At 56.5% G+C, this 12,025-nt stretch overlaps 1 protein-coding gene across 1 annotated transcript; it reads left to right on the forward strand.

Annotated features, from left to right (window-relative positions):
• The first annotated feature begins 2,222 nt into the window (after window positions 1-2,222).
• On the forward strand, window positions 2,223-10,973 carry PIAS3 (protein inhibitor of activated STAT 3). The gene is made up of 14 exons (XM_049782433.1): window positions 2,223-2,246; window positions 4,058-4,472; window positions 4,574-4,658; window positions 4,803-4,853; window positions 4,975-5,065; window positions 5,831-5,965; window positions 6,095-6,200; window positions 6,726-6,799; window positions 6,888-7,048; window positions 8,243-8,376; window positions 8,456-8,624; window positions 8,758-8,891; window positions 9,434-9,471; window positions 9,894-10,973. Exons 1-14 carry the CDS (start codon window positions 2,223-2,225, stop codon window positions 10,158-10,160), a joined length of 1,884 nt encoding a protein of 627 aa, XP_049638390.1. The 3' UTR covers window positions 10,161-10,973.
• The last annotated feature ends 1,052 nt before the right edge of the window (window positions 10,974-12,025 follow it).

Consider the following 12,025-nt stretch of genomic DNA (forward strand, 5'->3'; position numbering starts at 1 on the left):
GAGCAGTTTCACGCGTCCTGGTTCTGTTAATGCTGATACAAAAATTCAGCATCTCAACTTCTTATATTTTTGGTTCAACCATAGCAACGCTCAGGGGTTACTTCTGTCTCTGCATTCAGGAATCACTGCTGACAGTGCTCAGGGGACCATATGGGATGCCGGGAGTGGTGGTGTGCAAGGCAAACGCCCTATATGCTGTACTATATCTTTGGCACTTCAATTAACTCTTACAAGAGTTCACTTCTTTATGAAATAATTGGAATAAAGGTGATGTCAACTTTTTCCTTTACAATTTGCAGCTTCATTGAGCTACAAATGATATACAATAAACTCTGTCTTAAGTTTGATACTCTGATGCGCTCAATCAAATCCATACAGCTATCACAGCTCTTAAACATGCCCACTACAGACACTGAGTCACCCCAATTTTTTTGATTTTGGGGTCACTTGGCGGCGCTCCGGGGTTACTCCTGGCTCTGTGCTCAGAAATCGCTCTCGGCAGGTACATGGGACTATATGGGATGCCAGGATTCCAATCACCGTTAGTCCTGGATCGGCTGCGTGCAAGGCAAATATCCTACCGCTGTGCTCTCTCTGGCCCCACCTCTTTGTTTTTTGTCACACCTAGAGGTGATCAGATCTTACTCCTGGCTCTGTGCTCAGGGTTCACTCCTGATCAGTTCAGGGGAGTTAATGGGGGCTGGGGATTGAAACCTAGTCAGCTATGACTCCTCGCCCCATTTTTTTTCCTCATCCTTCCACTCCAAATACTGAAGCTATTGGGAGCTTCTAAGTAGTCTGTTGAAAGTCCCTGCTGCAAAAGGAACAGACAGGCAAGGCAAACAAACAAGCTCCCGCTGAGCCATATCCCTGGTGCAACAGTTTAACTTTTGATCTGCAAGATTGAACAAAACAAAAAATAAGAGCTCAGGCCTCCATGAAGACTGAAAATTACTTCCAAATGCCTATGCTCAAGAAATCCCCCAGCAGGGCCTCGAGAAGGGGTGCATCAGGTGGGCCCACAGCTTTCCTAGGGCCCCAATGCACCACCAATCTGTACAGGGCAGGTTGACACTTGGTACCAGGCCTGTATGACAGTTCTGGGGCTCCCAGAGGGTCTGCTAAACATTGCTCATGGAAGGGGCTGGAGAGATAGCAGAGAGGTAGTGCATTTGCGTGGCATGCACAAGAACGGTGGTTCGAATCCCGGCATCCCATATGGTCCTCCCAGAGCCTGCCAGGAGCGATTTCTGAGCGGAAAGCCAGGAGGAACCCCTGAGCGCTGCTGGGTGTGATTACCCCCCCCCCAAAAAAAAAAAAAACATTGCTCATGGAGCTGAACCTTGGCGAGCCCTGGTGGGCGCCCTATTTGCAGCTCCTCGGAGTGAGTGCTAGGGGGAAGCTGTGTGCGTCGCAGAGAGAGCGCGCACCCCGGGAGAAGTCAAGTCACACAGCCGGGGACGGTAGGTCGTTGCAGGAGTTTTGGCAACAGTTAAGAGACAGTTAAGAGTCCGCGAGCTCGAGCTGGGCAGGAAGTGCAAGGGTTCGGCTTGGGCGCACCCCCAAGCCGCGTCCTCCGCCGTGTCCGCTTTTGGGGTGACAGAAGCCGACGCTCGCCAGCTTCCTCTGCCCACCCGCCGCGGGAGCGGGCTGCCCGGCCGGCCAGGCCCGAGCCACTCCCCGCGGCCCGGCCCGCCTCCAGCTCCGCCCCGGCCGGCCCCGGCAAGGCTCGGCTCGGCTCGGCTCGCGGACGGACGGGCGGACGGACGGACGGACGGGGAGCCGGGGAGCCTGGGCCTGGGCCGCGAGCGGCCGCCGCCGTGGAGCCCCGCGCTCCCGCCCGGTGAGTCGGCCGCGCGCGCAACTCCGGCCCAACAGCCGGGCAGGGCGAAGCGGCGGCTTGGCTCGGCTCGGGGGGCGCCGCCGCGAGGGAGTGGGAGGAAGTCGGGGTGCGGGCGCGGCTCCTCCCCGCTCGCCGCCGCCTCTCCTCCCTCCGCGGCCCCGCAGCCGCCTGAGCTGACGAGGCCCCGCCCCGCCGCGCCCGCCGCCGCCGCCGGTGCCTCAGGCCGCTCCGAGCGGGCCGGCCAGCCTCGCCCGCCGCGCCGCGCCCAGGGCGGCTGAGGGCGGGGCCTGACGGACTCGCTCCCTCAGCCGCGCCGCGCTGGGCACGGCCGGGCCGGGCTCGGGCTCGGGCTCGGGCGCGGGCCCGGCGATGTCTCAAGATGGCGGAGCTGGGCGAGCTGAAGGTAGCGGCGCTTCCCCGACCGTCGCGGACTCAGCCGCCTCAGCGCCGCCCGGGCCGCTCTGGGCCGGTTCGGGCCGGGCCGGGCCGGTTGTAGGCCGGGCGGGGGCTGTGCGTGCGGACGTGGCGGCGCGCGCCGGCGGGAGGCGGGAGGCGGGAGGCGAGGCGGGGCGTGGCCGGGGGTCGCGGGCGGGGCGGGGCCGCGAGGGAAGCGCGCTTGCTTCCGCGTCTGGTGGGGGGCGGCTAATGAGGGCTGTGCAGACTTGATTGGATCTCCTCTAAGGAGGCTCTTCCGGGGTCCTGGAGCTCGGGGCGCCCGTACCCGCGGGCTAGGCCATCCTCCTAAGTCCAGGTGCATGGACCCCGAAAGCGAGCAAGCCCCCCTCCTCCTCGCACCTCAGCTGTGCTGCTGGCTGGCTTGAGGCCTGCCTGGACCCTTAAACCTTGCATCCCCGCTGGGTGCTTCCCTCTGGACTTGGCACCCCCATCCTGGGTGCTCTGTTCTGTCAAGTGCTTCCAAGGCAGAGGGGGGGGGGACAGGCAAAGATGGGGGCTCTTGGGCAGATAGGTGAGCAGGTATCTAGCTAGGGTGTGTTTCCTAGAAACCTTGCAGGCAGAGAGAAGGCTGTGCAGGCCACCCCCAGCAGCATTTCTGGAGAGATGTCAACCCTTCTTCCGGACTCCCTACCCACCACAGGCTGCAGTGTTTGGTCTAAGAAGTGAGGTGCAGGGGGCCCTATTTGAGGAATAGTACAGTAAAGGTGGAGTGTTTTTCTTATACATGCCTGATCCAACTTTGGTTCCTAGCATTCTATATAGCCCTCCAGTCAGGAGTGGTCCCTGAGTGCAGATCCAGGAGTAAGCCCTGAGCACAGGTGGTATGACCCCAAATAAACCCACTTAAAAAAAAAAATCCAAAGGGCCTGAGAGATAGCATGGAGGTAAGGTGTTTACCTTGCATGCAGAAGGATAGTGGTTCGAATCTCAGCATCCCATATGGTCCCCTGTGCCAGCCCCATGGGGCGACTTCTGAGCATGGAGCAAGGAGTAACCCTGAGCGCTGCCAGGTGTGTCCCAAAAACCAAAAACCAGAAAAAAACAAAAACTGAGGAGGTGCATGGAGGATGGAGAGGCATACTCAGCCATCCCACCTGAACCTTCCTACTGATCTCCAGCCTGCTTCCCTAGAGACTGGGGTGGGTCTCCCAGCTATAAAACCGGAGAGGGGGGAATGGCTTAAAGAAGAGTTCAAGGGGCTGGAGAGATAGCACAGTGGTAGGGAGTTTGCCTTGCAAGCAGCCGATCCAGGACACATGGTGGTTCAAGTCCCTGCATCCCATATGGTCCCCTGTGCCTGCCAGGAGCCATTTCTGAGCACAGAGCCAGGAGTAACCCCTGAGCGCCTCTGAATGTTACCCAAAAACCAAAAATAAAAAACCCGGGTTCTAGGCAGGGGAGAGGGTGTGGATAAGGAAAGGAGTGGGGCTAGGTCAGGTGAGTCAGGGATGACACTAGGGTGTGGCAAGGATGGGGTGGGGTGAGAGATGGACAGTGGAACGAGTGTGTCCTTGATGGCCAATGGCCATCTGAAGATGGTGTGCTGGTGGACTCCAGGCCTGTGGACAGAGCAGGTGGCCAGCTGTGGAGAGCGCTGGGACGGCCCTCGAGGCCCCTCTGCAGGGGAATGGTCCCTGCCTGGTGTGAGCCCCCACGGAAGAGCTGCTCAGTGTGAGTGAGCACCGAGGGCAGCCTGTGGCTGGCGTGACCAGCGTTCTGGGTAGCTGCGCCCTGGTGACTGCAGGTGTCTCTCCGCAGCACATGGTGATGAGCTTCCGGGTGTCTGAGCTGCAAGTGCTCCTGGGCTTCGCAGGCCGCAACAAGAGTGGGCGGAAGCACGAGCTGCTGGCCAAGGCCCTGCACCTGCTCAGGCCCAGTGCCGTGCCCGGTGTCCAGATGAAGATCAAGGAGCTCTACCGCCGCCGCTTCCCCCGCAAGAGCCTGGGGCCCACTGACCTCTCCCTGCTAGCTCTGCCCCCCGGGGCGCCCAGCGGCTCCCCAGGGCCTCTGGCTCCCCTGGCCCCCTCCCTCCTGACCCCCAGCCCCCTGCTGGGCCTCAAGCGGGAGGCAGATCTGCACCCCCCACTACAGCAACCTGTGCACCCCGATGTCACCATGAAGCCCCTGCCCTTCTACGAGGTCTACGGGGAGCTCATCCGGCCTACCACACTCGGTAGGGCTCCTGGAGTCCCCTAATAATATGCCCTTCCCCAGGGCAGTGGGGCTTGGGTGCATGCAGGATGTAGGTGGGGAATAACTTTCTCTTGTCCACAGCGTCCACCTCCGGCCAGCGCTTTGAGGAGGCACATTTTACGTTTGCACTCACTCCTCAGCAGGTGCAACAGATTCTCACGTCCAGGTACTCCCTTCTTCCCCCCCTCTGCTTTCGCCCACTGGTAACATTCCCCCACACCCCCATCCATGACCCATTCTTTTCCTCACCCTCTATGCTGAGTCCTGCTGGGCCACTGCCCTTACTCCTATCCCTCTCTCCCTGCCACAGAGAGGTTTTGCCGGGTGCCAAGTGTGACTATACCATCCAGGTGCAGCTGAGGTGAGCCGGCATGCATCTTAGGGGCCCCTGCTCTATACCCCTCAGGGGATGCTTGCTGGGTCCTGAGAGCCACAGGCTCCTCTGGTGTCACCCCCCTTTCAAATGCCTCTCTTGTCCATAGGTTCTGTCTCTGTGAGACCAGCTGCCCCCAGGAGGACTATTTTCCTCCCAACCTCTTCGTCAAGGTCAATGGGAAGCTGTGCCCTCTACCGGTAAGTGCATCATTTCTTGGTGACCCCCCCCCTTCCACACACATACTGTCCAGGGGCACCACCATGTCCTGTCACCAGTTACCGTGTGGAAGGGACACCTCTGGGACAGGGTGAACTGGCGCTGCTCCGTTTGGTCCTCACATCACCATGGTCTAGAGCAGTCCTCAAATTATGGCCTGCAGGCCACACATTGTATTTGTTCCCGTTTTGTTTCTTCACTTCAAAATAAGATATGCACTGTGCATAGGATTTAGTTCATCATTTTTGTTTTTTACTATAGTCCGGCCCTCCAACCATCTGAGGGACAGTGAACTGGCCCCCTGTTTAAAAAGTTCGAGAACCACTGGTCTAGAGGATCTAGGGGCCAGGGGAGGGCACAAGAGAAGGTAGTTGAAGACCAGAGGAGGGTGGGAGAGGGTAGAAGGCAAGAGAGCAGGAGAGGAAGGAGAGAACAGCAGAAAAGGCAAGAGAAGGCTGGGAGAGCATGGGAGGGTGGGAGGAAGCAGGAGGTGGGGACTGCAGGGAAGGGCAGGAGAGGTCTATTAGGGCCAGAGGAAGATACTGCCTGAGTTTCAGGGAAGACACTGCACAAGTGATGAGGCCAGAGCTGAGGGAAGGGAGTGTGGGCACCCCCATACTTCCTCTGGGAACTGTGAATGGTTCCAATCCTTGGTCAAAGAGTAATTCTCTGTTTTGGAAAGCCAAAAGCAAGATCTGAGAGCTACTTCGTCCCAAAGTCAGACCACTGATCTCTCTTCTTCCCAGGGCTACCTCCCCCCAACAAAGAATGGGGCCGAACCTAAGAGGCCTAGTCGCCCCATCAACCTCACGCCCCTGGCCCGCCTCTCAGCCACCGTCCCCAACAGCATCGTGGTCAACTGGTCATCTGAGTTTGGACGAGTGAGTGGGCCAGGGCGGGGCCTGAACAGGAGTGGGATGAGGGAGGTCACCTTGTCCCCTTTTCAGCCTGTGGCTGGCCCTGAAGCCAGGGGAAGCAGAAGCTGATGGTTGCCCTCTACATCCATGCAGAGTTACTCCTTGTCCGTGTACCTGGTGAGACAGTTGACCGCAGGGACGCTTCTCCAGAAACTGAGAGCAAAGGGCATTCGGAACCCGGACCACTCCCGGGCACTGAGTGAGTCTCCTCCGACCATTGACATGACTGAACGGGTTTGTGATGCCACCATGGGAAAGTTGACTCGCCTTACATGAGTGGAGTTTCCCCCTTATCTTCCTGTCCCGTTTTGATGGGACATCTTTCTTAGTGATCTCTGTCTCTGGGGTGGTGGTGAAGGAATTGGACCACACCCAGCTGTACTCAGAGCTGGCTCCTAGCTCTGCGCTCAGGGATCACTCCTGGAGAGGTGCAGGAGTGGCACTTTGTAGTGATAGGAATTGAATTTGTGTTAGCCGTGTGCAAGGCAAACTCCTGCCCCCGTCCCTTCTCTTTGACTCCGATCCTGATGGTCTAAAGATGCTCTTAAGCTCTCGCACTAAAACCCTTCAGTCGCTCTACGTTTTCTCTGCCTGTCACCCAGTGGCATATCTATCTCCTTGGGGCATCTAGGCCCCAGGTGACAAGCCCATCCTTCCCGGAGACTTGGCCCAGCCATGCTCTCTCACAGCCTTGCTCACCCCCTGATCACCCTTCTTGTTTCAGTCAAAGAGAAGCTGACTGCTGACCCCGACAGTGAGGTGGCCACCACCAGCCTCCGTGTGTCACTTATGTGCCCGGTGGGTGTCGGGGGTGGGCAGGGCAGGGCAGGGCTGGGCTGGGCTGACTGCCATCGGGACTGTGACCAACGTGGCCTTCTCTCCTCAGCTGGGGAAGATGCGCCTGACCGTGCCCTGCCGGGCCCTCACCTGCGCCCACCTGCAGAGCTTTGATGCTGCCCTCTACCTTCAGATGAATGAGAAAAAGCCCACGTGGACATGTCCTGTGTGCGACAAGAAGGCCCCCTACGAGTCTCTGATCATCGATGGGTAGGGCCACCAGCATCACTCTTCCTCCTAACTGGCTCATTGGTTCGGTCCTCACTCCCTCTGGCTCTGTCGGTGGACACATCCTCCAGCTCTGCATCAAGCCTTGCTCTGCCTTTTGCTCAGCTTTCTTTCTCTTCCTCTTCTTTGTTTTTTTTTTTTTTTTTTTTTTTTGGGGGGGGGGGGAGTTGGGTCACACCCAGCAGCGCTCAGGGGTTACTCCTGGCTATGCATTCAGAAATCACTCCTGGCAGGTTCGGGGGCCATATGGGATGCTGGGATTTGAACCACCGTCCCTCTGCATGCAAGGCAAATGCCCTACCTCCATGCTATCTCTCCAGCTCTTTTTTTTTTTTTGGTTTTGTTTTTGGCCATACCTGGCTGTGCTCAGTGGTTACTCCTGGCTCTTCACTCAGGAAGCACTCATGGCAGGTTAGGGACCATACGGGATGCTGGGGACCAAACCTGGATAGGCCGCATGTGAGGCAAATGCCCTACCCGCAAATGTTCTCCTCGCAGTATTATTGCTCTGACTCTGCTCAGCTCTTTCTTATGTTCTCACGACATGGGCAAGAACACTTGTGAGTAGGGACACTGAGTTTGTTGGTTTTCGGACCACACCCATTTGAATTCAGGGGTTACTCCTGGCTAAGCGCTCAGAAATTGCCCTTGGCTTGGGGGGACCATATGGGATGCCGGGGGATCGAACCGCGGTCCTTCCTTGGCTAACGCTTGCAAGGCAGACACCTTACCTCTAGCGCCCCGGACACTGAGTTTGTTACCCATCATTGTGCTATTACTAAGTGGCAGAGTGCTATTTATGCATCGCCCCATCATCATGCAGCATTAACAAAGCAGTCAGGTAGCTGTGGGGGCCTCGACACCCTGATTTAGCCAGGCCGACCTGCAGAGCTCAGGCTGTGGTTCCATCTCATTTGAGACAGTTTACCAAGTCCTATGCCTCTGCACCCTGTCCTATGTCCACTCTCCATGAAACCCATGCTTACAATGGCTTCTTTATTGGAAAGATAGCATCTAAAGTTGCCAAGGCTTTCCTCTTGATACCAGCCACCTGGCTGCAGAGGACCCAGGGTGGGTGCTGCCTCTGCTCTATAGATGTAGCCAGTGTCAGCTCTGAACTCAATTCATATTTCCAGCCTCTCAACTCCCTGAATTCCTGTTTCTTCCCTCCACTAGTTTATTCATGGAGATTCTTAACTCTTGCTCCGACTGTGATGAGATTCAATTTATGGAAGATGGATCTTGGTGCCCAATGAAACCCAAGAAAGAGGCGTCTGAGGTTTGCCCCCCATCAGGGTATGGGCTGGATGGTGAGTGCCACCCTGGCCCTCAATTGAGCCCTGTCTCACTTGACCTCTTCTCTGAGCCAGTGCTTCCTACCGCCCACAGGCCTCCAGTACAGCCCAGTGCAAGAAGCCAGCCCCTCAGAGAGTAAGAAAAAGATCGAGGTAATTGACCTGACAGTGGAAAGCTCATCGGATGATGAGGACCTGCCCCCTGCCAAGAAGCACTGTACTGCCACCTCAGCCACCATCCCGGCCCTCTCCGGGACCAAAGGGTACGAGGAGATGTGGGGCCAGCTCAGGAGCAGAAGTGCCAGGAGAGGAGTTCCATTCCTTTTATGTCACCTGGTGGGGAGATGGCTGATGGCTGGCTGAGTGACAGTTCCTGGCATGTCCTTCTTTCCACAGAGTCCTCACCTCTGCTCAGCAGCCATCATCTGTGCTGCGGAGTCCCTCCATGGGCACGCTGGGTGGGGACTTCCTGTCTGCTCTCCCGCTGCAGGATTACCCGCCGGCCTTCCCTTTGGGGGCTGAGATCCAAGGTAGGCAATCAGTCACGGGGTCCCGCTGCCCTGTCTTGCCTTTTTCCCCTTTTAATTTCTTTCTTCCTTTTGGGGGTTGGGCCACACCCAGTGGCACTCGGGGGGTTACTTCTGGCTCTGTGCCCAGAAATCACTCCTGGCAGGCTCGGGACCGACCATATGGGATGCCAGAATTGAACTCATGTCTGTCTCCTGGGTCTGCTGTGTGAAAGGCAAACACCCTACCACTGTGCTATCACTCTGGGCCCCCCTTTGAATTTCTTAAATATTTTGGTTTTGGGGATACACCTGTGGTTAGGGCTTACTCTTGCCTCTGTGCTCAGAGATCACTCCTGGTGATGCCCTGGAGATCCTCTGCAGTACAGAGATTCACTCAGGATCAGCTGTGTGCAAGGCAAATGCTTTAACCCCTGACCTGTCACTCTGGCCCCCCTCCCTACCTCCTTTTAAAGCTTTCTGGCTTCCTTGCATGGAAAGTCTTGGTGATTTGGGTGGTGAAGGGGTCAGGGAAAAGGCTGATGATTGTTTTCTTTTCCCACCAGGCTTAGATTTATTTTCTTTCCTTCAGACTGAGAGTCAGGTAAGTGCCCCTTCTCCAGGGAGCCCCTAGCTCTTGAAGATGCTTTTCCAAGCACTCACGGCCCTGCTCCTCATTTCCCCACACCTACATCTGCTTCTCTGGTGCTAGAAGCTCATTGATTTCCCTCTCTAAGGCCTCTCTGGTACATGTTTCTGGCGCTGTCACTGTTCTTTGTGCAGAATTTTAGTGCCCTTCTTACTGCCTTTCCCCTCCTCACCCTGTGAGCTCTTGAACCGGCCATGCTTGCTCGCCAGATTCTCCCCACATCTCTGCTGCTCATGAGGCCCAGATCCTGGTGGTGTGGGGCAGGATGGAGGCGCTCCTGCTCCTGGGGTCTAGCCAGGGAGTAGAGGGCCTATCTGAGGGCTCAGTGACTGGGGTGGGGTGAGGGTAGAATTCTAAGCTCTGGCCTTGATCCCCAGCACTATGGCCCCTCCGTCATCACCTCCATCGATGAGCAAGATGCCCTTGGACACTTCTTCCAGTTCCGAGGAACCCCATCCCACTTCCTGGGCCCACTGGCTCCTGCACTGGGGAGCTCGCACCGTGGAGCTACGCCAGCACCCCCTGCTGGACGAGTCAGCAGTATTGTGGCTCCTGGAGGGGCCCTGAGGGAGACCCACGGGGGACCGCTGCCCTCAGGCCCCTCTCTGACAGGCCGAAGGCCAGACATCATCTCCCTGGACTGAGAGGCCAGAGACGAGGTGCCCAGACCACCTCTGGGCAGGGAGCAAGCATGGCCTAGGCCAGTCTTCCTCCCAGGGTCTTGGCTTGGGCCAGGGGGACCCTCCCAGGCTCCTGGGTGGGTCTAGTCTTTGCTCAATAAGGCCGGCAACAAAGGGTTAATATTTAACCTTCCTAAAGAACACTGGGCTGAATTTTGGGAACTTCCTGGCTGGTGGCCCTTTCCTGGGGGCAGGAGTGCTTGCCCATGTGTGGAGCCAGGAGGGGAGGAGGTCTGAACCCCAGCCTTGTGTGGAGCAGTGGAAGGGCTCTTCTCCCCGACCTCACCCAAGGTGCTGCCCTTCCCCACTGCCTTGGTGCCACGGACTCTTCGTGTCCATCCCTTCCCTTGGCCCTGAGGTGAGAACAGGGATGCACGTGGACAGAGAACTCTATTTTGGGCTGCAATTTTTGTACATAAACAAGAGAAACCAAATACTCCAAAGATGACCCCCACCCCCCCCCCCCCGCCTCTGCCTTCGCAGTGTGACTGAGGAGAGAGTTAACAGGGCATGGCCGCTCCCTGGGTCTCTATTTATATATTTAAGTTCACGACACTTTCACATCAGCCAGCTTCCGGAGCATGGGGCCCCGCAGTGGCCAGGCTCGATCTGCACCTTTCTGGGACTGGAGCAAGGATCCCAGCCTCCTACTCCCATCCCCATCCCCCTCTATGTTTTCAAGTTCAGATCTATGTTGTAATTTTTACTTTTCATTCCTCAAGTTGTAGCAGTCTTCACCCACAATAAAAGTTGTGAATGTTGTGCGTGTCATAGAAAGGCGAGGAGTCTTGCTTGCAGGCATGGGGGTGGGACTGGTCCATATCCTATGTTCTCAGTTTCCCCGTCCCTCAGCTCGTTCATCTGAGCCTTTCGAAAAGTACTCTAGAGCCCCTGCATATATCTGCACCTGCCTAGTTGCTGAGCTGGAACCTGGGGCATACCTGGTCTCTGTTCTTGCCTTCAGTTGTGGCTGTGGGCAGGGACAGGTGATGCTCTTCATCCTTGCCGCATCCCTCTCTTGAATGATAACTATCTCCGCATTCCACTGGGCTCAGTTCACTCCCCTGTGTACAGAACCATCAAGCTGGCAGTCAAAGGAGACATTTACAAGAGGTTATCAACTTGCCTGTGGGATGAAACTCTGTGGGTGAGGGGCAGTGGTAGCCAACTTCTTAGATCTATCCCAGAAAAAGGACTCTTCCTCCAGGGAAGCAATGGTTGGTGTGGAGGGACAGGGAGAAGTTTTCACATGACAGGACTGGTAGGTCGTGGGGAAAAGTCCTGTTGTCTTCCTCTGGCCATCATGGCAGCTGCTGCATCTGGTGCTATGTAAAGGTGCCATAATCTGCTCCCTTGTGACCTGAATCTGGGTCTGGAGCTGGATGATCTGATTGATTTCTGAGTTCTGGCCCCTTGAGGGAGTCTGGTCTTTGTTTTTTGATTTCTGTGGTTTTCACACCACCTGGATCTACCAGCTGGTTGAATGACAAGATCCACGCAGGAGTGGGAGTGGGGATGAGACTGATTTCTTGACTATCTCGACCCATCTTAATTTTTTGTTTGTTGAAAAATCAATTATTTTTTCTTTGATTTTGGGTCACACCGGCAATGCTCAAGGGTTACACCTGGTTTGGTACTTTGGAATTATTCCTGGTGGTGCTGAAGGGGCCATATGGGCTGCCAGAAATTGAACTCAGGTAAGCCACGTGCAAGGCAAATGCTTTATCTGCCTTTTTCCAGCCCCTCTACCCATCTTAGTTATTGCTCAGGCCCCCTGAAACTCCTCTCCCCACTGCCAGGCCTACCTGCTGTGCTGCTCTCCTATTAGT

Source organism: Suncus etruscus, chromosome 10 (genome assembly GCF_024139225.1).
Source record: "Suncus etruscus isolate mSunEtr1 chromosome 10, mSunEtr1.pri.cur, whole genome shotgun sequence".
Lineage (NCBI taxonomy): Eukaryota > Metazoa > Chordata > Mammalia > Eulipotyphla > Soricidae > Suncus > Suncus etruscus.

Coding starts and splice junctions, on each gene's coding strand:
- PIAS3 (XM_049782433.1), top strand. CDS start 2,223: ATGGCGGAGCTGGGCGAGCTGAAG. Junction 6,800..6,887: donor GTGTGTCACTTATGTGCCCG/GTGGGTGTCGGG, acceptor TTCTCTCCTCAG/CTGGGGAAGATGCGCCTGAC. Junction 8,625..8,757: donor GCCCTCTCCGGGACCAAAGG/GTACGAGGAGAT, acceptor TTCTTTCCACAG/AGTCCTCACCTCTGCTCAGC.